The sequence below is a fragment of the Sitophilus oryzae genome, unplaced genomic scaffold, assembly GCF_002938485.1.
Source record: "Sitophilus oryzae breed Bouriz unplaced genomic scaffold, Soryzae_2.0 scaffold_980_pilon_pilon, whole genome shotgun sequence".
NCBI classification, from domain to species: domain Eukaryota; kingdom Metazoa; phylum Arthropoda; class Insecta; order Coleoptera; family Curculionidae; genus Sitophilus; species Sitophilus oryzae.
In genome coordinates, this window is record NW_022147617.1 from 3,854,382 (window position 1) to 3,882,047 (window position 27,666).

Sequence of the window (27,666 nt, forward strand, 5' to 3'; positions counted from 1 at the left end):
GATTGACAGGACAAGTCAAGTGTCAAAAAATTGATGGCTTCTTTAACGCTACCCGAATATTTCTGCGGCATTTTAATAATATAATTGGAGTATATTTTTGACGACGAATAATAATTAATTGATTTGTCTACCAAATGTATTATAGCAATTTAAATAGTGATAGTTATTTGTGAATAATATGAGTAGCGATGAAAGTGAAGTGTATCCTCATAAGCGCAAGAGAAAAATACGTCGCTTGCCTGATGACAGTCCGGCGAGTACTTCCAGCGGAAGCCCTATCCTAGGAAGTACTTCTTGTAATAGGAGAAACAGGGCAGCCGTTTTAAATATTTCATCCGATTCCAATAACAGCGATATTTCTGAGCTTATCGCGCAAAAGAGAAAAGTAAATGTATGTAATTTCTATTCAAACAAGGTGCCCTTAAAGTTAAATGAACATTTTCAGAGATTAATTAGCAACTCAGATTCATCCCTAGTTGAGAGCGACTCTAGCCCTTTAATTTCCAAAAGAAGTAAAAAACTAAAAAAAGTCATAATAAGCACATCTGATTCTAGCTCTGATAGTGATTCTGATATTATAACGGTTAGAAAAACAAAAAATATTGCCCCATTATCAATGACCGATTCTGAAAGCGAAAGCGAGTGGGAAAGCGAGTCTGGAGATGAGGTATTCTGAGAAACAAGTAGAGAAATAATTTATAGTTAAATATATAATCTATATTTTTAGATCTCAAAAAAATCTGGTAATTCGAATAATATAGTACCTGAAGAAAAATGTATTGATTCAGATTCCAGTGATGGACAATCAGAAAAATGTCCTATTTGTCTATTGTCATTTCGATTGCAAGAAGTATATTTTGGAATATGCAATAATTTAATATTTTAATATGCTTTTATCTTTGTAGATAGGAATCCCGGAAAATTGTGAGCATAACTTTTGTTTAGAATGTATACAAGAATGGTCAAAAAATATGAATACTTGTCCAGTTGATCGGAAGGAATATAAGTAATTGAATAATTTTACCCCTCTATATAGTTTTTACAAGAACTATTATTTTAGCTTGATTATAGTGAAAAATTCTCTTGCGGGTAATGTAATTAATCAAATATATATTGAAAAACCGGAGATTCAAAATGAAATGAACATAATAGAAGATCCAACATTTTGTGAAATATGCGGTTCAAATGAACATGAGGACAGACTGCTTCTGTGTGATGGTAAAAAAAATGATGGTAAATAAGAATGAAAGAAAGTTATTTGTTTTTATATCTTAGGATGTGATCTTGGATTTCATCTTTATTGTCTTAATCCACCTCTTGATGAAGTTCCTGATGGTGCTTGGTACTGTAATGAATGCGGCCCTGGTGTAAATCTGAATATTGATATGGAAGAAGTTGCAGGTTTATATGAAGATGCTGAAGAACATTTTGGTCAAATTGTTATTGGACATCGAAGACAACCATCAGCTAGGTGAATTTTATGTTATATAAATTTAACTGTTTTAAAAAAGTTTAGTTGAAAAACAATTTTAATTATATACTTATAGACAATATAATTTGAAATGCAAATATATTAAATACGCATTAATATCAAATCTAAATGTCTGAAGAGTTTTCTCTCCTCAGAAATGTTTCTTATATGCAGATAATATCTATGATCTTTGAGGTAAAATTCGTTAATGCTTTAGTTAGTCTCCCTTTATTTTCTCATATTTTTTAGAATCCCTATTATTAATTGTTTATAATTCTTTTGTATTGTTTTTTGGTTACTACTGGTAAGGGTGTATATAAAATCTTGTTGGAATGTTTATTTTCTATGGTTCTATCTCCCTCTATCTCTACTTTTCTTTTTGAAGTTAATAAGAAATGACAATTCTAATTTTTGATAATGGCAATAGAAATTAGTAGAATAGTTCTTATGACAACTTAAATTATATAAAAGTGTTTTTTTTTCTATTTCTGCAAACTTGTCAGAGCTTATTTAGAATGTCCAAAAAGTGGAAGACTATTGAATGGATGTTGATGTCATACCTTAAAAACTTTCATAGTTTGTTAGTATGATACTATCATCTTCTTTTGTGAATCGAAGTATATGTGATTCTTCAAATACATAATTTTTTTTATTTGAATTTAACTCACCACTTATTTCATACTCTGATAATCAATTTATTTTATTTCTATATCTACAGTATAAAAAAATCTTATTTTTAATAAAAATTTCGCCACCAAGAGGTATAAAAATTTTATTACTTTCAAATTCAAATGCTTTTCAAAGATCGTAAGAACTTTTACAAGTCTGATATATGTATAATCAAATAGTTATATTAGAGATATGAAAATTTCAATTTTTATAACAATTTTCACATATATTTTAATATTTTTACACAGCTTGGTGATGATTCTTGACGATTCATTATAAACATTTTTAAAAGGAGTCAAGGTGCTTTAGAAAAATGACTGACATTACAATCTTCACTTTCAAGCGAACTCTGACGCCGTTTTTTAATTTTATTTATTATAGCGGGTGTGTCTAGAAAGTGGCTCACCCCTATAACTTTTTTATTTTTTCAGATAAAAAGAACAAGATTTGGCATGCTAGTATATGACATAAATTAGGATTGATTGAAATATTCAATAATTGTTTTCGGTCACTTCCTGTTTCACCGGAAATTATTACAACTTTTGATTTTTAATTGACACACTCGATATTTTTTACTTTATTCGGCTATTTTTTTTAATTTATTATAGAAAATGGCACTCTGAATAGAGCGACATATCATATGTCAACTTTTGACATTTTCGAATATGGTTTATTTGAAATTGCATGAACATGCCATTCATAATGACAATATTTGACACGAAATACCAAGCGTGTCGTAGCAAATTATTCATAAAAAAATGCTTTTTCCAAATATAATGAGCCACCCTCGTTCCATTTGAAAAAACTGAGATATGATTAAAAATACGATTTGTGCATCTTTAACTGACCAGGACAAGACACTAAAAACATTAGATCTATTCTATTTTTCCAAGGCTCCTTGATTAAAAATTAGTGTTTTTAACATAGCTATGGCACTCTAGATTGAAATTTAAAATACAATTTTTTATTAAGCGAGAATGTCAAAAGTTGACATATGATATGTCATTCTATTCAGAATCCCACTGTTTGTCTGAGTGATTTCAATGTTTTTTAAATTTATAAGTTTTTATTTTTTATATAAATTTACCTTTTATGATCAATGTAATAAGTGACAAAGGTGTAATGATTGTCTAAATTTTGTATTTTTATATTATTGACGTGTGTGTATATTTATTATTTTCACCAATAAACTTGATTTTGAATGTCATTTTCTATTGAATAAAGTAATAAAAAGCCGAAGGTGCTATTTAAAAATCAAAAGTTGTACTCATTTTCGGTGAAACAGGAAGTGACCAAGAAAAATTGAATACGTCAATCAATCCTAATTTATGTCATATACTAGTATACCAAATCTTGTTTTTTTATCTGAAAAAATAAAAAAGTTATAAGGGTGAGCCACTTTTGAGACGCACCCGGTATAGTTTGATTGATGTGCATTGTAAACGTACATTTTCCTGGAAAGAAATATAAATACAATAGGATTATTGTACTTATTACTTTTATATAATTTTTGATATGTTAATAAAAAAAATAATATACTGAAGAATTACAGAACCATTGTACCGTATGATCGAAAAAAAACGGCGTCCAGTTGGCTTGGAAATGACGATCGATGTCATTTCCCATATAATTTTAGATATAAAATGATAGCGATCTTCATTTCATAGCCATCGTTGACGCCGTTTTTATTCGATCATACGGTTATTATATACTGAAAAATTTGATCATGTATTTTTAGAGAAACAAAATGTTTGCCTTTGAATTGTTAATTTACTTTTAATTATTAATTATAATTAAGCTCTACTCTAGTTCTATGTTCTTAAAATCTACAATTAGAAGTTTTTTGATTTTTAAAATCTGCTTACTTTTTATTATTAAGATTTTTAAATTCTCCACAATTCACTCTTCCTTTAGTTTATTCAACAGTCATTTTTCTTAAACTGAAGAAAATATTTCCGCCATCGTATTTTTGCCACCGCCTCAAGGCAATGGCGAACTATCTTGAGTATTTGCTTAGTTAACCTGTCAATAGTGCCGTTCGGATTCGGCGATAAAATGGAGGCTTTGTGTATCTGTGATAAAGTGATTACATACAAGTGCATACGTCAGGTCACTGTAAGAAGATGAGAAGGAAATATTGAGAGGATATACACTCAGAAATGCAATAAAAACGCAACGGAAACGTTTTTGATCTAGTTTAAAGTTTTATATTTTTTTATTTTTAGCCCTATTTCCTTGATTTTTTTACCAAACTGTATATAAAATATATCAACTTTAATTTGTAAACTCAATTTACTATAAACTTTAATATTTGACTTAACAAAGTATTTGAGTATTTTTTTACAAGTTTTTGGTTATTTTAGTTATTACAGTTTTTTCAAATATCCTTAGTTCTGTTAGTGTTACTAATATTTATTAAAATCAAGCCTGTATCTTTACTTTTGATTTTTTTCAAAAGTTATTCACGAAATTAGTTTACCAGTTATGGTAAAAAACAATCCTTCAATTAACCCTGTTTAATAGGTCAAATACTAAAGTTTATAAAAAAACTGAGTTTATAAATTAAAATTGATAGATTTATATACAGTTTGCTAAAAAAATCATTAAAATAGGGCTAAAAGTAAAAAATGTAACACTTTAAACTTGACGAAAAAATTCTCTGTTGCGTTTTTTTTGCATCTGAGTGTATTTTATTTTATATATTGATGATAATTTTGATGCCCATCATCTCAGAAATTACGGGAGTTACAAATCGGTTTCACGTTCAGAAGTTGTGTCATGCTGAATGATGAATACTACGAATCGGGTGATTAATATCTCATTATACAAATTTAAAAACTCATTGATAAACTAAATTATTGTAAATATTTGCAGAGTGGTGCTACTCTATCCTCATTCATATTAGAGTGAATCATAGGGTTACCAGATGAAAACTTGTCCACCCCGGGTAAGCCTTCCCAAAAATGCGGACAAAATCGGGACGTCGCGTCGTGATTTTTTAGCGATATAAGAGTAACAATAGTATATTGTTTTATTAGGAGTAAAACGTTTGTACGTTTGACATACAGGCGAGTCTCCGACACTCTGAATAGCGCATGCTATTGTTTTTTTCAACGGCAAGTAATAATTTTTTAAACGATTTCAAACGTTTCAAATATAAATATTTAAAAGTAATACCTTGTAAGTAATTATATTATATCGAGAAACAATGGTTATGCTCGTTGAATTTGAGACTTTATCAATTAAATTATCAGTTAATAATATATATTCGTCATTTTGTGCTTAGACTTAAAAGTGCTTTACTTTTATATCTAGGCATTAAAATGACTTTTTTATGTTGTCAATTCAGGTCGCAAAAATGTTTACTTTTGTGACGTTTGAAAAAAAGTACATTTTTAACTTTTAAAACTTAGAACTTACGAAATAAAACAATGAATTTACTCTACTGAATTTATCGACGATTTTTTAAGTAACTAAATTTATTAAAATTAATATATTATTTTGCATTATTGCGACATTTCTTAATGGAACATTAAAATCCGGACGGTTATGAAATATTCGCCCGGATCCAACCGGAGGTAGTGAAAATTCGGACGTCTGGTAACCCTAGCGAATCATAATATAATAATATCATATTACCATATATTTCTAATTATCGATAATTTTCGGAAATCTAACAATACTGGGTATCTAACAATACTGGGATAAAATTCGGGTGATTGCTTAATAAAAATAAGGTTTTTTTTCCAGGGTTGGCACGATTTAAATCAAGTGATTTTTTTAATTTTAATCATGTGATTTAAATCAAAAAAATAATTTTATTGAAACTTTATAATAAATCAAAAAATAACTGTAAAAGTTATAAAAATCTTTCCTAGAAAACTATAAAAAATATTTCTATAACAGATAATAAATCGAAAAATAATTGTAAATTTTATAAAACTATATAAAAATATCTATTCATCAATTTAAATGTTGAACCGATTTTTGTAGTAATTTCGTGTGAATCCATAAGACCGCTAAACGCAGGAATTTACTTTAAAATTTATTTATAAGTGACAAAAATTCGCTTTTCGAATACACATTCGCCGACTAGTGCAGAACTAGGTTCTTCTGATATAGACTATATCTTTATTCCCTAAAAATCTATAATCGTTGTCAGAAAATATGTTGTTTTATATATTTTTTTTTTTGAAACGTTGGTATGTTTCCAAATTCTTACCGACATTTTGATTTGCAGTAAGTACTTTACACTTTGACATTAGATAATACTAATATCATTCTCGACTTAAGACTATTTCCGAACAATAGTGTATTGTTTTATTAAGAGTAGAAATTATACTTTTTTTGACGATGCTGTACATTTGAAGAACCATCATAAAACTATTCCGACGTTACAAGGAGGCACAAAAAGTACATTTTTACTCCGAATAAAACACTATATTTTTAAAACATTACAAATAATTTTTTAATCAATTTTAAACATTGCAAATAATACAACCAGTAATCGAGAAACGATTTGTACACTGGTTGAATTTGACACCTAATATCAGTTTAATAATATATTTTTGTACTTTTGTGCTTAGGCGTAACAGTGCTTTACTTTTATGCCTATAGCCGTTAAAATGACAGAAATTAATACTTTTGAGACGTTTGAAAAAAAATCCTTTTGATCTGAAGCGAGCGACTTTTTTGCGGAATATATTGGTGACCGATGTGGAAAAATGACACGGCCCCGTAGAATTGTTAATGTTATCGATATCGCTTAGAGTTATTAAGATTTAGCCATTTAGGATAGGACTTTAATTGGAAATAAGTCCTAGTCATTTGGAAATCTGATTTAAATATTGTTTTGAATTAAAATTAAAAAAATCTGATTTAAATCAAAAAAATCCGATTTAAATAAAAAGAAAATAAAAAATCAGATTTTCTTTTTTTTTAAAAATCATGATTTTTTCCAACCCTGGTTTTTTCCCTCGCGGTAGACATTACAGTTTGGGTGGTCGGACTATCTAGTCCAGAGATTGCAATCCTTTTTAAGACGTGGGTCAAATTTTGTTCATATTTTTTTAGTACTAGCTCTTAGGTCACTAATTTGTACGTATGACGATACAAGTGCTATTGAAGTCTCTACATTACGTAACTGAGCATAACCTTACAAAAGTGCATTTTGTCTGAAGAAAATGCATTAAATATAGTTATTTTCTTTGGTTTGTCGATTTTTTTCAACAAATCAACAAAAGATGTATGAATTATACACTTTATTTAGAGCTACCGCAGCCAAAAAAAAATTGCCGACAACATTTTATCCACCCAAATTAATAAAATATATATACAGGAAAGTCCACAGACTTTGAGACATCGGAAAATCAAGTTCATTTAGCGTGTGTCCAAATTTTGACAAGTTTTCAAAAATGACAGTTTTATTCATAGATAAGATACTATATAATATAAAATAGATAGGAAACTAAATACATTTTGTTCGGACCGAGCGGTGGCGCCATCTCGTGTGTCTAATAACGAAATAAAACATAAATTTAAAACGGGTAGTTTCTATGTTTTTCGGATTTTTCCATTTATTCAAGTAAATTAATTGATTCAAGAAAGAACCAATTTACTCAAATAAATGGATTTAAGTTAAAATGACAAAGGGGATATATCAAAAACACAAAAAAAACTATAGGAAACCATCTTTATTGAACTGAATATATTAACAAAAAAACAATACAAAACATTATAATAATAAAATATATCTAGATCTATAACAATTAGGGCAACCTATTTTACAATTAATTAACAATCTTACAGGAAGGGAAACTATCTTGGTTTATGCTATGTAACACGTGTTAACACTTACTATTTATGCATTTGGGCATCTTTTAGGTAATTCTTACAGCCAGTAACACAATACTTAAAAACCACTGTCTACGGTTAAAAAATATGAAAAAACACAAGAACAGAGCCATATAAAAATCAAAAACAAATTTAAAACGCGATCTACGGATAACGGGCAAAATAAAATATAAATTAACAACTGTTGACAGGTAAAATTTAAAATTTTGTATTTTTTTGCTAATTGCGCCCCCTCGTGCGTCTAGTACTGGACCTACGGCTACAACCTGTCACTTCCATTCCTAGGCATGGTTTTATTTAGACTGACGTTTAATTTCATTTTATTTATACTTGATAAGTTCGAAATTATTTATCTCAGATTCTTGAATCGCATTTAAAAATGGATGTGTATCACGTTAATGAAAAAATTCAGATAATTAAGTGGATTTATCAGAACAAGCCGATTGAAGAAATAAAATTGGGATTCAGACCAGCTTTCGAGAAAACATTTCTTTTATCCTGTGAATGGAGGCTTTTGAAGGCACCGGTCTAGCCTTCAAAAGCCTCCATTCACAGGATAAAATATTTTTTTTTAAAATATGGCTGCGTTACTCCCCACATGCATAAGAAACCAACAATTGAAGATAATTCTCGTGACGAAACAGAAGTCTTAATATGCGCTGCAGTCGAGGAAAATCCAAATAGAAGCTGTGTACAGTTTGCTGAAGCAGTAAATTCAAGTACAATAACAGTTAAAAGGGTCCTCAAAAAACATGGTTATCGTTCAAGAAAAGCTAGAAAGGTTCATGAAATTTTCCCCGACGATCAATTTCGCCGTATGGAGTTTTGCGAAATAATGATGGAAAAGGTAAATCTTGACGAAAATTTTCTTAGGAGAATTGTTTTTACCGATGAGTCGTCCTTTTCCTTATTAAATCGGCAAAACTCCACGCAAGTGCGATATTGGTCAAGAGAAAATTTGCATAGGTTTTATAATGTGCGAACCCAATATCCACAAAAACTAAATGTTTGGGCGGGTATTTTAGGGGAACACGTTATTGGACCATTTTTTATTGAGAGCATTTTAAATACTGCGGAATATTTGGATTTATTGCAACAGCAAATTGTACCGGCGGCGGCGATTCGACGATTATTTGGCGAGAGATTTGGTGATATTTGGTGCTAACAAGATGGATGTCCAGCACACAATGGTCGTATTGTGCAAGAATATTTAAACAATACTTTTGGCAATAGACTAATTAGTGGGCATGGAACTATCTTGTGGCCGCCAAAGTCACCTGACCTCTCGGTGAATGATTTCTTTTTATGGGGGTACATAAAATCTAAAATTTACGGCCATGAAGAAATTCAAAACATGAAGAAAAACAAAACAGAGCAGTTAAGGCAGAAAATATTTAATGCCTTTGACACTGTCACCCCTGATATATGTTATTCAATGTGAGAAGGAGATTTTATAATCGTTTGGGTTATTGTTTAATGCAAGAGGGGGCATTTTTGAACAATTTTTGTAATTTTTTGAATTTCATTATCCTGTTTTTTACCGTTTACCCATTACCTACCTTGACGAACATGGGAAAACAAAGGTCCTTTTCAGGACCACGAATGATTGAGAAATTTGTTACTTTAATTTTTTTTGGATTAAAAAAAATAAAAGTTGTTAATATAATACCAATTTAAATTAATATTCACCTTAAATGTGGAAATTTGACTGATACAATTTTTGAATTTGAATTGTTTTTAATGATACTAACAATTTTAGTTCAATTTTTAATAAAATTTATTTAATATTAATAGAAATCCAAGAGATTTGAAACCTCTTTTAGCGATTTATAACATTCTCAAATGAATTACAGGTGCCCTTATTTTCTATGAAAACCACACAGCTTTTTTCATAGCCGCTGCAGTTGCGATAAAAAACATAAATAAATTAATAGGGACACTCTTTATTCTCCTAGTTTCATAGTAATTGCGTTTTTAAAGAAAAAGTCACAGTTATAACTCGACTTAAGCTTAAGAAGACCTTAAATATCGCGGTGCAATTGGCCATACATTAAGGTCAAAACTAATTTTTTAAAGTGTAAAAATTGCGACACACTCTAAATGGACTTGATTTTTCCTATGTCTCGAAGTTTGTGTATCTTTCTATAAATAAGCCAGGTAAACAAACAAATAGTTGCCTAGCAATCGTGGATCGCTTATGGAGCGGACCGACCGCGCTGATTTTGTGTATTATTAAGGTCCGACGGAGTACTTTCGCCTGTGCGGTCAATCTGTGCATGTGAAACAACGTTTTTAATCATATAGAACGTCTGCGCGCTAAGTATAGAAGCAAGGGCTCGACGGATGGCCATCGGATGAAATCCGAATCACCCACTCCTATGTGAAAATATTCATATAAACTCATGTTCAGTGTGAAACTGCAAAACAGGTACAATCAGCGCAGACGATCCGCTCCATGTGAAACAGCACTTAAAAGCGTTCTTGCGTGTGTCACCCACGAATTATAGGTTCGTCATCACTGATGTAGTATATACAGGGTCGCTGGTTCGATCCACGAGTGATTGGTGTGCATTTGAGTCTGTCTTAATTTAAACGTTATAAAAAGTAGATAATTGGTTGGCTATTTTATTTTGATACACGAGACCATAAACAAGGAAAAAAAAGGAGATTTTTATATAAAATTTTGTGATGTAACGTTTCTCTATTAAAGTTATTTGTTTATACAGGGTCCGGCAATAGTGCGTCGGGCATCTGTAGCTCCTAAAATAAAAAAACTTGGGAATTTTCTTTAAGTGCAAACCTAAAGTATGTACTAGGATGTATTTTAGGAAAATATTTTAACTTCTATAGGGTGGCTCAAAAAAGTGTGAGTGGATCGAGATGATTTTTTTTAAATTGAACACCCTGTATATTATTGCATTTTTGGGTTCCTTTCAGATCGCTTTACATAATCCTAAGACATGAGTAAATATATTTCGATAATTTCAGAGATATTAATAAATAAATATAAATTATATATTTTTCAGCCTTTCTTAAAAAAATTATTAATAATACAAGAACTGTCCTGAAATCAAAACTATATTAGATATTTACTTTATATAGTCTGTTCTTACTTTGCTATAAATATGGAATTCGTAAATCATAGCAGGATGTTCAAAATTCTAGGCCAAACTTTCTAAAATATAAAATGATTTTTCTTTGTTTTTTTTAAATGGAACACCCTGTATATTATTTTCTCAATAGATGGAGAATTAAAAAATGAACATTTCTTGCGTTTAGAGTATTTCAAAATTTTTAACGGTTTCGCAGATATTCCCGGTTTTGTATTTCATATGGCATTTTCCACAGTAAATTTTTATCAAAGCCACCCAATAATTTTTCTCTCGTATTTTGCCATTGAAAGCGCCATATGAAATAATACTGCGTGTATCCGGAAAACTATTAAAAATTTTGAAATACTTTAAATACAAAAAATTTTCATTTTTTAATTCTCAATCAAATAAAAAAATAATATACATTTAAAAAAAACGAAGAAAAATTATTTTATATTTTTGAAAGCTTGGCGTAAAATATTGAACACCGTGTATGATTTACGATTACCATATTTATAGCAAAGTAAGAACAGTTCTTGTATTTTTAATATTTTTTTTAAGAAGGGTTGAAAAATATATATTTTTGATTTATTTTTTAATATCTTTGAAACTATCGAAATAGATTTACTCATATCTTAGGATTATGTAAAGTGATCTGAAAGGAAGCCAAAAATGCAATAATATACAGGGTGTTCCATTTAAAAAAAATCATCCAGATTCACCCACACTTTTTTGAGCCACCCTATAGAAGTTAAAATATTTTCCGGAAATACAATCTAATATCTCATACATACTTTAGGTTTGCACTTAAACAAAATTCTCAAGTTTTTTATTCTAGGAGCTACAGATGCCCGACGCACTATTGCCGGACCCTGTATAATATGGTTATACTAAGGGCTGGCAAAGGTGAGTCTTGGGTCGAGATTTCCGTATGTAAGAAGAGTACACTGCGTTTATAATGTACTGAACAAAGAGACATCGCTAAGAGACGTGGAAGGGGATATAGCAGATTTGTCGCAGTTGACCGGTCGACCCAATCAATACCTCTGTCGGTACTTAAAGTTCTAGGGAAAGGTGTGCGTCATGCGTTCAGCTTCACGATTTGATTACGTCTCCTGATACTTAATTTGTTTATTTATTAACGAGCCGTTGTAATTTTCCCTATAGCTTGAATTTTTTTAAATGCAAGCTAGAAACACTTGCATTTTTGGTAAAAATAAGTGGAGTTGAGTGGGTGTTCGATAGTGGTCGCGCTATTAGAACTCTGAATTCAAAAATCGATATCTCGAAATCTATTAGAAATAATAGATTATAGTTTTTTCAAGAACTTTGTTAATATTTCTGCTGTATTTTCTTTGTAGACAGTATGTGAAAATCTTTATCAATAAAAAAATTACACGATTGCTGAAAATTGCTATGCTCTAAAAGTAAATGGATGGATTGTTTACAATTTTTGAATGGAAAAAATAACCTTATCGAATTTTTCTTATGTAAACATATTGTAAAATATCCGATCTTTAAAATAAAAAAAGTTTCAATATCTGAAGTGGTTCTTGAGTTATGGTATGTTATGTGTTAAAAAGTTGAGTTTTTAAATTATCGCGATTACTGACGTTTTCTCGTTATAAAAAAAATGACACCCTAACGATATCCTTATAATTCCATTTCAGATGCTCAGAAACATGTCTAATGATTTTATCTAGTTATCTCTTGAAAAAAAAGCCTTTTAAAAATAAACGGTTTGCGATAGTGATTTTACTTTACTTGATAGGGAAAGGCGTATCGGCAACGCCGCAACAGGACTCCGCCGCGTCGCGTCGGTCGGTCGCATTTCTCTCACTCCGACTTAATAAGATCCCTATGCGATTTACTTCCACACATGTAAATGCCGACCCAAAAGTAACAGTTGCCAGCACGGTATAGTTTATATAGGGGAGGAAAATGACAATATTGTCGACTTATTTATTTCAAAAACAATTAGCACTAGAAAATTGAAATTTGTTTTGTGGATGGCACTGATCAAATTGAGTGTAGTGGGTGTTCAAATAGCTATACAATAATACTTCACTTGAAATATTATAGTATGCGTTTTTATCCCATCAATAATAAAAATTATTTTTAGTAATAACGTTATAATATGCAATTTTGGAACTTTTTTGTCTATGCACATTTCTTTCCACATGAACGGTTTAAAAGGATAAAAATAAAATATTAGATTACCATTAAAACTGCACTATAAAGCACAATGTTATCGATTTATTCCAAAAATCGTTTGCGGTTCAATTTTTTATTGGGGATATTATTGGGTGTTTTGAACATTTGATTTCACTTGCAATATTTTTTTAACTTCTGACTAATTTTATAATTAAAAATGTCTAATGTATGTATAAAGCCTAATTTGCATTTACGAGTAAATTGTATATGGGTGCTTGTATAGGAGTACGAGTTTATTTGCATTTAAATTTTGAATCATATGGTATTAAAGTAGGCAAAGATAGCGCTGAAACATAGTGGAACTAATATAATCCAATTAAAATTTAAAACATCTAAAAGCGTTTTATAATCAAAATAATCATTATTAAACATTACTAATAGTTCAGTCATGAGGCTTAAACGTCAATGTTAGTGGTGAGTAGTAACTGTAAGTTATATTGTTAATGGCTATAGCTGTTCTTTGAATCGATTCATTAAAAAAATTTATATTAACTCATTTTCATTCAAATAGAAACCCATTTTTTATTTAACAAAACGTTTTTTATTCTTCATTTTTTGACATAATGTTTCTATACCTCAACTAACCAATTTTTAAGTTATTTATGACCAAGTTTATTAAACAGATTGCCTCGTAACTTGACATTAGTCGCCACATTGCGCGTCAGCATATATTAAGTGTATTATACGACAGTTTGTGGTCACACTGTATTTTTTTGAATTTTAGTGTATGTACTTAAAGTCTTATACTTAACTAAATATTTTTTTTAAATCATTTATCAAATCGTCCTTTGAAATAGAGATCGTTCCCATCTATAATGTTCAGTATTGTTTTTGCTGAGTGATGTATACGTATAATAAAAATTAAAAATAAAAATATTTTTATTATGTTTCTATATCAGCAGTTAAATGGCAAAAATCCTTATATAATTGTATTATATACCTATACTGCAAAAAAAATGTTTTTCATTTTATAATTTGGCTTGCCGGAAAAAAACCTTTTTACTATCAATAGTTGCGCCTCGGTGGTACGAAAGTACTACCGTTGCACGCAGGCCGCTCTCTCCCGTGCGGGACTTAATATCTAACCGCTACTTTTCGACGAAAGTAGGAATTAGGTACTCTGCGCTGTGTTTGTCATTTTGTGATATCGACCCAAGCTGACCTGATGATGGAGTAGGGCTCCGAAACCGGTAGTGAGAGCAGGTTGATCCACATTATGACAAACACAGTGTGGAATTAAATTTCTATATCAGCAGTTAAATGGCAAGAATTCTTATATAATTTTATTATAAAAATTATTTTGACTAGGTTTTGATATTTTTACATGGTAAAAAGCTGAAACTATTTTTGTTCAGAAAAAATGAGAATGAGTTTTTTTAAATGTTAAATTTCAGCTAAATTAGAGAAAAATAATAAAATATTATTGAAGAACAATTTAACTTGTGTAATTATTATTATTATTAAACCTTTGTTAATGGTTATTTTACATATCCCACTAGCTGACGTAATGGCGCCAACTACTGTGAATGGTGCAAAGTTACGAGACAACCTGTTTAATAACTTTGAGTTAAGACTTAAAGCGTGTTTTTCGTCTATTTTAACTAGTTACCTTTGGCATACATTTGGATAGTTGACATTTAATGAATTCTACACTCTCAATGCTACTATCAACAATACTTTTTACTTTTGTAAAGAGTGTACAGTAGACAAACGAAATTGTTATACAAAACATGTATTATTCAATTTACAAGTAGAATGCTAAGATGCAATAATGATGTTCCATAAAAAAGCGATTATAGTTACGAGTAGATCTGACAGAAAACCACATAACCAACCAAGGTTTTTTACTGTAAGCGATTTTCGTGACCGTGACTAACCCTATATTGGATATTTGAATTTCTATTAACATGCTTAACGCGCGCGCGTGCATTATGATTATTTAACATTGCTAACGGACTTTGTTGACCATTATCAATCGCCAACCCGAGGCATTACCTGAATAATTTGTCCCTCTGGTTTTTAGACTCGTTCTGTCATTCACTATTTATTCAGAAAATAATTGACATAGCACCCTGTTTCATTGATAGCTCTGGGTTTGTGCGATGACTCTTTTTAACGATGAAATTACATACAGCCCAATTAGCAATTTTGAACACATTTTAGGTAATATTTGTAATAATCGTGTCTGTTTCTTGACACAAAATGGGAACGGTATGCCACAAAGAGGAAACATTTTCGATACCAATATATTTTATATGGCTTTACTACATGTGTTTCCAAGAAGGTGGCACTAGCCGTTTCCTGAAATGTTTCGATGTGGAACTGCAATTTGTGTCCAAGATGTTCCCGTCTTCAGCAGCAACTGTTTCTAAATGTGAAGAAACAAAATACCAAACTAAAATAGTCTATGTCTACGTGTGGATTTCAAAATGAAAACAGCCATTAACAATGTCGACCTCCACCATAATTTTTTTGTCTTAAAATCTTTGTTTTTTAGGTTTTCTCTCACAAAAAATGTCTGGCAAAAACAAATACATAGTTTAATTTATTAATGTACTTTAATGTTTTTAATGCCTCTTCTATATATCAGTATTTGTTGCTACAAAATATTTTTGTTTGAAATAAAAAAAAATATTTTTATTTCTATATCATGGTTTTGTAAATAGAGATATATAAATCAATGTAAGTAGAACGCGTTCTTATGAATTTAAAAGCTCAACAGCCGATAAAAACATATATTTTTAGTTAAAAACTCTATCACTAGCCAACATGGCGGAATTTTAATTAATTATTTTATAAAATTGACATGGAGTAGGACACAAATCATCGACATTATCATATTTGTATCTAAAAAGAGAGAAACTCGTGTTTCGAAAATGAATCGACAATTAATGGAAACCTTGATTCTAAAATGTTTCGATTTAGCGCTATCTGTGTAAAAATTTCGAACTAGTCACCTGTCAACAACGCCAATGAAAACTTCTGATCAAAATAATTAAAACATTTTTATTTACTTGTTATAACGCAATTAAAACATAAAAACATGTATTCCATTGTGAAAAAATGATAAAAAAAACGTTTGCTGGTAACATTTGTCCACTATATGTCCTTCCTTCTACTTTTTTAATTATAATACTATAAAAACTTGAAGAATGCTTAAATGCAAAAACTGCAGAACAAAATCCAAACAATAATGTAAGGTTATGTTATCATATTTGACCAATGACTAAAGAATATAAGGACATGTAACGCCCATATACAGGCTGCAGCAGAATTTGTGACCTTAGACGCCATTCTTTTGATGGCTAACAATGCGTCATCAGCTGGTCACCAGCGACAATTTTAGCGATTTTTAATAGTTTGTGTGTAGTGAACTTTGTATAAACTTTATTGCAATGGTGATTAGTTGTTCAGCTTTCAAGTATAAAAGCAGCAGCGATAAGAAAGAGCCAGGAGTTACGTTTCATAGGTAAATAAACAGTCCGCTCCACCTTTTTAGTGTTTTCTTATTGAATTTGATAATTATTTTTCCGATATTATAGGTACTTGATGTGTGCTATACGTCGATACTAGTTTTGTACCTTTTGTTAACATTTTAATACGTTTTTTTCGTAATTAATTTGTATGATACCACCGTATACACCATAGGCGTAGTCAAAACATTTATCAAAAAATATAAATATCTCTTCAAACAGCTAGGTTAAGAAAAATATGTGCCACGGCACTGTTTGGTGACATGGTCACAATTTGCTCTCAGGTGCTATTTGTCCTTGGATTCTTTAGTCATTGTATTTGACAGAATACCAAATAAATTATGGGAAATTTTCGATACAAAACGGGTACGAAATCTGTAAATGCGAGTCACAACTGTTTCTTAAGTTTCGAAAAATTTGTAACGCTAAGATCTTTATTGTTATAGCTTACGTAACGAAACCATATTTTGGAAAATGTTTCCAAACAAAACGCGATTTATGTTACGAAACATATGTATTAAAAATGTGACGAAACTGTTTCGCAATGTTTCTCAGCAGAGATTTTGTTTCGATTTTGTGTCTAAAAATGCTACTTGGGAGATATTCGCCAACGTAGTTATAATAATACATCTGATGAGTTATTGCTCTTAAATTTTATTAGATATCTTAATAAACCAAACTGTGAGGTTGATACTAACTGAAAATTATATTTATACTGTACATATAACTTAATGAAATGGCAGAATAGTGTAAAATCATGTAATGTGTTGTAACAGAGTGAAACAAAAAAGTATAGATATAACATGTTTCACCAAAAGCAATAAACATCATGAATAAGAGTAATATAATAATAAAGCTAACAATATGAGTTTAAAAAATAAACAAATGGGCAATTTACAGAATAAAAAATATCAATTATCTATTCTCACAGTGCTATAACTCTTACAACGCATTTTTTTGGTTTTCTTCGCATATTTAAAGTTTCTAGATATCTAGAGTACTTCAATTACCTTCGTTTTGATTCAGTTTAGGGGCGCGTAATATAAAAATATAACAGTATAATTCCTAAACATCAAACAAAATATATTTTCAACAATGGTAATAAGTCACAATTTACATAAAACATATAATACAATGTTATTTTTGTTTTTATTATCAATTATATTTTGCGTTATTAATACACGTGAGCTAATCTTGCTATTAGGGGTGGCAATGAAAAAAGTTTTTTCCTTTTTTCGCAGATTGATACCCCGAACAAGACAGTCAGAACGAGTGAGACGACGCATTCTGAATAATAGAAATGAGAGATACCAGCTACAAAATTCTATGGAAGAAAGAGCTTCTACATCAACAGAACAACTAGCTGGAAACATTGTATCTAGTTCAACTGGCCTAAACAGGAAAAAGAAGCGACAAAAAAAGAAAAGAAGGAAATCAAAGAAACCTCGATATCAGACGGTGTATGTGTTAGATAGTTTGACTGGTGAGGCAGTGCCAGTTAAAAAGTTGGTGAAACGTAAATCTCGAAAAAGAAGAAATAAAAGAAAGTCATTACCATCAGTTGAACTTCTGAAGAACACTGTCAAAAAACGTTTATCAGCACAGTTAGGCATATGTGTTCCTAAGAATGTTCCACAGTTTTTACCTGATGTTAAGATTGCAAATGAGGGTCATAACAGTATCAGACATAATCGTCATGTTGTTGGCATTCCAAATGTAGATTTGTTTGGTACTCAAAATAGGCTCGATAATTATTATTCACATTCAGACGATGAAGATATTTTTTATAGAGGTAGTGGTGGGGAAGTTTCTACATTATCGGCCAGAAGAGTTCCGAACGCCAGCGATGCCATGGCACTCCGACGAAACCTTCGTAGAAAAACAGTCATAAATGTCCCAACAGTCTCTAGTTCTACAGATGTATTGGGCAGTATTATGCAGTCACAAGAAAAAATGCTATCACGGAATTCAATTATGACTGTAGACTCAGCAGGAAAATTAAAAATTGAAAATAAGGGTGGTAGTATTTTAAATAACAATACATTTACCAAGCCAAACTTTAATTCATATGTAGTAAAAAAGACACCATATGGGAATAGCACTAATACTGGAGGAGGAGGAGGATATTCTTCAAACCAAGATTGGTCAAATTCAAGAATGTATCACTCTGTAAATTCCCAAGACACTTACTATGGTGCCTCAAGTTCTAATTATAATCAAGCCAGCAACGTTTCAGGTACTGACAGAATTAATTCTGATGATCAAACAAATGATGTACCACAAGATTATACTCAAAGGACTTTATGTGAGGCAGAGTTACTTCAAGAAGCCGAGGAAAAAGGAAAAAATACACCAGATGGTAGTACACCTATAAGCGAATCAGAACTAGATATTTATAGTGATATAGAAAACGAAACTGTATCTACTAGTAAAGTAGATGATGACTTTAAACCTCCATCTCCTCCTAATTCCCCAATATTTCAAACCTCTCATATGCAGAGTAAAACTCCTAATACGGATGAAGATAATGATTCAGAGTCAGGTATGGTTATTGATACCGAAAAAGTCTCGGAAGAAATTAAAGAACCTGTTACATCAACGGTAGAATATTCTGAACAGTTATATAGCCCTGAACAACCCACTTCAAGTCCTGGATATATTACTTATAGTCCTGGTGAGCCAACCGATAGTCCCACACAGAGTCTGAATCAATCTACTAATGAAGAGCCACCTGATGATACAGAAATACAGTCAGAGACTGTTCAGTCCACAGAACAAACTGATATTAATAGCGAGCTAACTGAAAATAAACCACAATTAGAGAAACCAGATGATGATGAAGATTCTAATGATGGTTGCCCCAATTTTAGTATTTATTCTCGAACAAGTAAAACTGTTGCATTAACTACAGATATAACACTAGCGCCATCTACTACAGATATAACAGCACCAAATAGCACAAACGAGAATATTATTCAAAGTAGTATTACTTCTGCGAATGAGAGTGTTACGCAACCTTTTGTAACCGATTCTACCGTCAATGACGAATCAAAATCAACTATTAAAGAGAGCATGGAGAGTCATTTACCTCTCAATAGTAATGTTTCATTAGAGAAAGCTGTATTCAGTGCAGCTTTCAGCAGTATTGGTGTGTTATATAGCGATTCTGAAGATGAAAGTGTAGTTAAAAAGAATGGTTCCTTTGCAATTTCTGATATTAAAGATATGACGGAAGATATTCTAAGCGAGGAAGAACGAAGTTATACGCCCTTATTAGATGAGAAAACAGAAAAACCTAAAGAAGGTCTAGAAGGGCTTGATACGGAATTAATCTCTGATGAGGATCGCAACGATTTTGACGAATCGCATGATCTTAAAACGATTTCTGATGGTGATGCTTTAGAAATTAATGCTAAGGAATCTGAATTGGACTTAAGACCAGAGGATTTTGAAGAAGGTGAAATTGTCGATAAGAACAAAGAAAAGGTATCTATACCAACAACTAGTTCAGATCCAGATCAAAATAAAGAAATAGATGAGGACGAGGGAAAAAATATAGATGATGATAAAAAAGAGGAATCAGTTTCAAAAAAGAAAAAAAAGAACCCAATTAAAGATGTGAATGATTTAAAAGATAAGAATAGTAATAAGGAGAATGAAAATAAGCGGTCGTCATTTAAAAAGCTTAGTAGGACTAACAAAGACAGAAACTATAGAGATACTTATAAAAGCAGAAGTAAATCTAAGGATCGCGAACTTACTGAGTTTCGTAACAAAAGCCCAGACAAGAATGCAAGAAAGGAAACTAAAAGAAAGAAAGAAAAGCGTAGAGAATTGGAAAGATATAATGTACGAGCTTTAATAGCAGATAAACCACGACCTCCACCAAAAGATCAGTTTGGCCGAGATTTACGTCACACTGTTTCGCGATCGCGCAGTCGCTCAAAATCTTATACACCCCCTATTGTTCATAGATCCCAATCTCCCTCTATTAATGAGATTCGTAGATCGTCCTCCAAAAGAAATTCTAGATCTACATCTAGAAAGAAATCAGTTTCAAAGGAACGCACACACAGATCGGTGTCTAGAGACCGCACTTTATCAAATTCTAAAGATAAAACTCATAAAAGAAAAGCGAGATCGCGCAACCGTAAATCAGAAAGTCGTTTGCGATCTAACTCAGGAAGACGACGGACGGACAGATCAAAATATAAAAAGAGAAAACGTTCGAGAAGTAAAACAAGAAAACGTAATAAATCTAAGGAGAGATACAGAACAAAGAGTAAGAAGAGGTTGCAAAGAAGCAAAAGCCGAAGTAATAGCAGAATAAGGTCTCGTTCACGTTCGTTGTCTACAAAACGAAGACGCCACGATTGGACACCTTCATTTTCAAGATCGCCTAGTTTACCAATACGACATATATCGCCTTCTTGGACGCCCCCTAGAGTTGATAATACCCAAGCACTTCGAAATCAGAATTTGACTGTAATTCTTAACAACAAAAACAACAATGCAGCTAAAAAACGAAAAAAAGACAAGCGTTCTAAAGAAAAGAAAGGTGCGACTTCCAAAAAAAGACGGAGGGATCGCGAACGTACCCCACCACCTTCTAAAGAGGTTTTTGCTTCTGGTGATAACATCCTAGTAAGCGTTAGTTTTAATAGCGAAAATGAAACCAGAGATGTGACAACTAGGGAAAGAAGACGAAAGGAGATTATATCAGAAGATCCAAAGAAAAATAAGGATAGAAGGGTACGAAATAAAAGAGATCTAACTGGTGTTAAACCCGTAGCAATTATTGATTTAGAAAGGTCACCATTTCAAGAAATTCTTGAGTCTCCTAAAGATATTATAGTATTAAGCGACAGTGATAATAACGAAACTGATAACAGGAATATTCAGAATATTTGCGATTCTTCTCAGCAAGTGGCAAGCCCAGAAAGAACTCCAACGTATAGCATGGGTCCAAAAACACCTCCTGAACCAAGTGTTAAGTTTTCTTTATTAGCAAAACCTCCTCAACTACGTGCAATTAGTAATCCTCTTCATGAACCTGATGAAGCAATAGAAGAGGATATGCAACCTGAAATGAGTAGTACAACTCACAAGGGTCCAAATACTCCTCCGGAGGAACCTCCCACCTCTCCTCCTAGTTCACCAGATGCATACGATCCTTATGAACCTACAAAAAGTAGATCACCCACACCAGAGCCTCTACAGCTACCCAATTGTTCTGGAAACGAGCAGTCTCTTCAAGAGAGCCTGGATAATAAAACTAACACAGATAATATTCTAGAAAAGACCGGGCAAACTCCAGATGTATTAAAATCTTTAACACCTCCTATTGCAGATATACAACCAGCTGATTCACAAAGTAGTATTCAAGAAATATCCGATTCAAAATCACCTGATCAGCAACAAAGGATAGGCGTTGTTATTAATCAGACTATTCAGCCAGCCAATAGTAAACCTGTTGCACAAACTATTCCATTTAGTTCAGTGCCAACTTCAATTGTAACCTCAACTCCTGTTTCAACTAGTCTGTCAACATCTAGAATAAATTTCTTAAGTTCAACGGTAATTACTCTGCAATCCAATATACCTCAAAGAATAGTATTACCAAACCAAGTTAAATCGAGTCCGGTAAAAATTTCTCCTACAAAAGCAGCTGTTAAGTCAACTCCTATCAAGCCAATGCAATTGAAGAGTATTAACAAATCCAAGAAAAACACTAGAAATCAAAACGGAACCAATTTAGAGGACGTGAATCTTGATTTTGATTCTCCGTATTCACCGGGCTCCAGTGATTATGACGATCTGTTTGAACCGCCTAGTGACCCACCTATTGCTGCTGTAAAGGCGAAGTCAATATCAAAACCAAAAAGTAACAGTTCCCAGAAGCATCAGTCTACATTTGATACCTTATTTGGTTCACCAAATTATAATAAAAAAAAGAACACTGAAAAAAGAATTCATGGTAGCAAGAAAAATGTTTTACCCACCAAAACAAAACAAATCGGTGTTAAAATAGATGAAGACAGTCTTAAAATTTTAGAGGACTTGCCAAATTCAGCAGTTGAAATGCAGGTAAAAGATAAGGTTAGTATATAAGTACCCCTCTTTCCAAAGTTAGAATTAATTGAACTTTGGATGTATTGTTTATATAATTCTTGATTTAGTACACACGCCCTTTCCATCTTTTGAATTGCTTCTTTTTAATATTCTTCAATAAAACATTAAAAGTATAGTCTGTCCAACGAGAGTATCCATGACAGCGACAGTTGGGTCAAACATCTTAATTCACAGGTATTTTCTCTCATTATTTACATGTCGTAATCTTCCCCGGTTTGTTGGACAGACTTTAGTTACAAAAACATCTATACCGGGTGCATCTCAAAAATGACTCACCCCTATAACTTTTTTATTTTTTTAGATAAAAAAACGAGATGTGGTATGCTAGTATATGACATAAATTAGGATTGATTGACGTATTCAATTGTTTTTGGTAATTGGCTGTTTTACCGGAAATGACTACAATTTTTGATATTTAAGTGGCACTCTCGGTATATTTATTCGATAGAAAAAAACACTCTAAATAGAATGACATATCATGTATCAACTTTTGACATTTTCGCTTAAAAACAAATTGTATTTTAAATTTCAATCTAGAGTACCATGGCTGTGTTAAAAACAATAATTTTTAATCAAAGAGCCTTGGAAAAATAGTTTTGATCGTCTAATGTTTTTCGCGTCTTGTTCTGGCCGGTTAAAAGATGCCCAAATCGTAATTTTAATCATAACTCAATTTTTTCAAATGGAATAAGTGCTCATTAGCATATTTGGAAAAAGCAATTTTCAAATAAACCATATGCGAAATTGTCAAAAGTTGACATATGATATGTCATTCTATTCAGAGTATCATTTTCTATCGAATAAACTAGAAATATACCGAGGGTGCCATTTAAAAATCAAAAGTTGTAGTCGTGAAACAGGAAGTGACCAAAAACAATTAAATACGTCAATCAATCCTAATTTATGTCATATACTAACATACCAAATCTCGTTTTTTTTCTGATAAAATAAAAAAGTAATAGGGGTGAGCCACTTTTGAGACGCACCCGGTATAATGTAACAGTTATAATTTATAAGGCTTATTATGAGTTTACATTTATTATATAGAAAATCGATCTTCTATATAATAAATACTAGTATATACCATACGATCGAAAATAGAAACGTCAAAGACGGCTGAGGAATGACAATTGATGATAATTTTGGCGAGGTCAAGCCCTAGATATTTTTAAAGCGCTTCCTGTCAGTTGACGTTAATAAGGTTGTATTTTATTTTTATATTGAGTAAAAATGTCTTTTAAATGGTGAGTAAAAATGATTTTTAATTTGAAAAAAAAATAATGTTTTAAAAATATATTTCTGTGTTAATCTTTCTATAATTAGTGTTAATTTTCGACAAGTTTTATATAAATTTTTAGTAAATGACGTCTATAGATTGACCTTGTCAAAATTATCGTCGACTATCATTCTCCAGCCATCTTTGACGCTTTTTTTATCATATGGTAGTAAGTAGAAAGTTATACTGATTTGTACGCTGGATACTCGATTCAGGGTTCCCTACCCGTAAGCAGTAACATTAAGATGTAAGAAATACACCTAAACTTTAACAATCAAAAAATGACCCAGTTCATATACAATATGATCGAAAAAATCCTTAAATTTGGCTTAGAAATAACCATTACAATCATTTTTTGTGTATAATTATATGGCAAATGTCATCGATTGTCATACCCAAACATAAAGCATTTTTTTAAATAAAAAGCCAACCATTCGTAATTATTTATGGTACGTCTTATTTAAAAGTGTGCTGTCAGGCAGTTTCGGTTGTGCTCGGTAACCTTTTCTACATTAGTATGACTTCTGTCACAGTAATGCGATCGTGCATGTTCATTTTAGTTAAATAATAATTGTATCAGTATAAATTAACAAATATATAGTTTTATTTTCCAAGCGTCACAACCGAATAAAATGGTTACATCAACTAATAGCTTACATTGCATCTTAATGTTACGGCTTTCGAAAAGGCGTCGTATGGTTACGGAGTACCGAACTTAGCTTTAAATATATCCAAAGAGTAGAGAACACGAAGAGAAAAAAGCCAGTAGAATTCCTCTCATCTTTAGTTATTTATTATGACCATACCCTTTTAAATTGGAATTAGCAGTGTTGCCGTCTGTTCCATTATTTCCAGAATAGCATTCTAGTAAAATATATTATCAAAATAGTTTTGAGAATCTCGTAACATTAAATGCCAATCTGATGTTCGTCTTTTACGAATAAATACGTGTTACTCAGTGCTTATTAAAACGTTTTTTTCTTCGTTTTTTTTCTAGTTAAATTTCTTCTAAATTTGTTTTTTCTGACTGGTACCTCTGTATTTTCTATTCTTTGGTACCGCTACACTACTAGTACTCTATATAATCAGTAGAAAGTTATATACTGTCATTGTCAAAAACATTGTAGTAGCCCTGTAGTATTATGACAAATAGTATTGATGACACCGACTGTAGGCATGTTCGGTCCTCCGGTATACCACTATTTTTAAAATATTCCGATACCGGTCTTCTCTCTTTGAAATCCAGTATACCTGTATTGGCACCGGTACTAGAAGACCGGTTCAAAATGCTACTGAATAACCGGTTTCAAAAGAGGAAGACCGCTCTAAAGCGGTATGGAAATCCAAAAAAGTTTCAAATGACTCTGGTACGCAAACCTGATTTTATTTGCTCCAACTTTAATATACTATATTATGTTTGTATTTGTATAAAACACTAGTTTAGCATTTTTATTTTATTCTTATTGATAACGACAACGCTTCTTAATTGTAAAATTTGTCGTATGGCGCATTTTGGTCCTACCGTTCTAATTATTGTTGGCATCGGTATACCGGTTGTAGGGCCGAACACCGGTAGTGAAATCTTAGGACCGAACATCTCCCTAACCCACTGTCCAAGAATGACACTCATGTATATGTTGTTATTCATTACGTAATTGATATCTAAAATCTCACATTTTAACCATTAAATTTGTCAAAATAATGAAATAATTATAAGTAATAATTCTTTAACCCGTTATGTAAAAATAAACTTAATTTTTAAAGAACAGTTTTAGAGTCACTGATTATAATGCCAATCAACATTTTTGATGTGGTTGTTTCGAAAAATAATTAGTATTTCCTAAATGAATAATCACAAAATGTAAGTACTTACAGTGTTGTATTAAAATCCTTCAGTCAATATTTGATTTGTTAACGTGCACGGTGGGATATTAATACCCTGAAATAATAGATATAAAGAAGTGTTAACTCAATGTTAAATCGCGGAAACAGGAACGCCTTGGTGGTCGTCAGGAGAACTAATTCTCTGATCGACAAGTTGACATTCAAAAAAAAGCCGGCTTCATTTTTATTTCCGTTTCAGGTTTTTCAATGGTGGGCCTTTTTTCAGGATAAACATATTTCATATTTTTTCTAATCGTAAATGAAACAAAACAGAGTGTTATTCAAAATATTTAATGTGTTAAAATTAGTGAGGTACTTTTAATTCCAAGCCATCTTAACGCCGTTTTCTCGATCACATGGTGTTTATATTCACTTATTTAAATCAAGTTAAATAACAAACGGCATATCAGTTTGACTTTAGGAAATTTTGAAATCCGGTGAAAAATCTTTTAAAAATATACACTTATTTTTATTTTGCATTACATAATTTTAGTTGTTTTAGCCTACTTTGCCCAATGAATAACAACATGTATGATTCCTATGTGTTAGTTTAGTGTGTTATATTTTGTCTAACCTGACACTTTACACATTTCCGCGTAATTAGAAATTAGATGTCAGATACTTATATCAACATATATTATATCGTCTTTTATTTGTAGTTCCTTAAAAAATTGAATCGACAAGAAAGGGTCGTCGAAGAAGTTAAATTAGTTCTTAAACCGTACTATAATAAAAAGAAAATTACAAAGGATGAATACAAAGATATCATGAGACGAGCTGTACCCAAGGTAATTTGGCCGCTAATATGTTTGAAGAATTGTTAATAGTAATTATATATTTTTAGATATGTCACAATAAATCTGGCGAAATCAATCCTATAAAAATAAGAACTCTCATTGAAGCGTACGTAAAAAAAATCAAACACAGCAAAAAAGTCACTTCATCAAGCTCGTTACCTCAGAAAGTAGTATAATAGCACATATTTAAGGTAATTTTTCATTCTCTATTGTATATAATTTTAGTATTTAAATTGATAAGGAAACTAGTAAATAGGAAATATTTATATTCATGATGTAATTATTTAATTAATATTATTGTAAGGATGTAGATTGGAAATAAATATGTATGAAAGTTTGCTCTCTTGCTACGAAATTGAATATTGCATAAACTCCCTTAACCCAAATTAGTTGTTACAGTAAGATTTAAAATGTTTCAAGAATCTTGGGGTGTGCGATTATTTTAAAAGTAGCCATCTTTATTATTTCTTTTAATATCTATAATAGAATTATCGAAGGGGACCAGAATAACGCCCATTTATGTTTTATGGTTAACTTCCATAAAAATTTTAAATGGGAAGCATTATACTTATTATACAGGGTGTCCCTGGCTGAGCTTACATTAGAAGTTCCTAGAGAACTGAAATATCTTATATAGTAGCCTTTTTGAACGTGGTGTTTCATAATGAGATCTCTCAATTAAAAATATTTTCAATTTATGGACACCGAAAGGAAGTACTGGATGTTCACAGCAAGTTCCTATTTTAAATGGTCACCCCTATTTTTCCTTTTATATTTAAATTCTCTATAAAATTTCACGAATTTT

At 31.3% G+C, this 27,666-nt stretch overlaps 1 protein-coding gene across 3 annotated transcripts; it reads left to right on the forward strand.

The window, feature by feature from the left end:
• LOC115891330 (PHD and RING finger domain-containing protein 1) lies at positions 1-27,216 on the forward strand. 3 transcript variants are annotated; one of them, XM_030911776.1, is made up of 9 exons: positions 1-391; positions 446-667; positions 728-850; positions 906-1,006; positions 1,061-1,218; positions 1,276-1,471; positions 18,014-22,871; positions 26,724-26,852; positions 26,909-27,216. In XM_030911776.1, the coding sequence occupies exons 1-9, from the start codon at positions 179-181 to the stop codon at positions 27,035-27,037; spliced, it is 6,129 nt and encodes a 2,042-aa protein (XP_030767636.1). In that variant the 5' UTR covers positions 1-178; the 3' UTR covers positions 27,038-27,216. The 3 variants fall into 3 exon arrangements, with proteins under 3 accessions (XP_030767636.1, XP_030767638.1, XP_030767637.1); XM_030911778.1 differs by having other exon boundaries at positions 18,014-22,859; XM_030911777.1 differs by having other exon boundaries at positions 6-385.
• The last annotated feature ends 450 nt before the right edge of the window (positions 27,217-27,666 follow it).

Bases quoted from the DNA above. Each gene is read 5' to 3' on its own strand.
- LOC115891330 (XM_030911776.1), top strand. From the start codon at position 179: ATGAGTAGCGATGAAAGTGAAGTGTATCCTCATAAGCGCAAGAGAAAA. The intron at 392-445 runs GTATGTAATTTC...GAACATTTTCAG, and splicing joins CGCAAAAGAGAAAAGTAAAT to AGATTAATTAGCAACTCAGA. The intron at 1,219-1,275 runs GTAAAAAAAATG...TTTATATCTTAG, and splicing joins CAGACTGCTTCTGTGTGATG to GATGTGATCTTGGATTTCAT.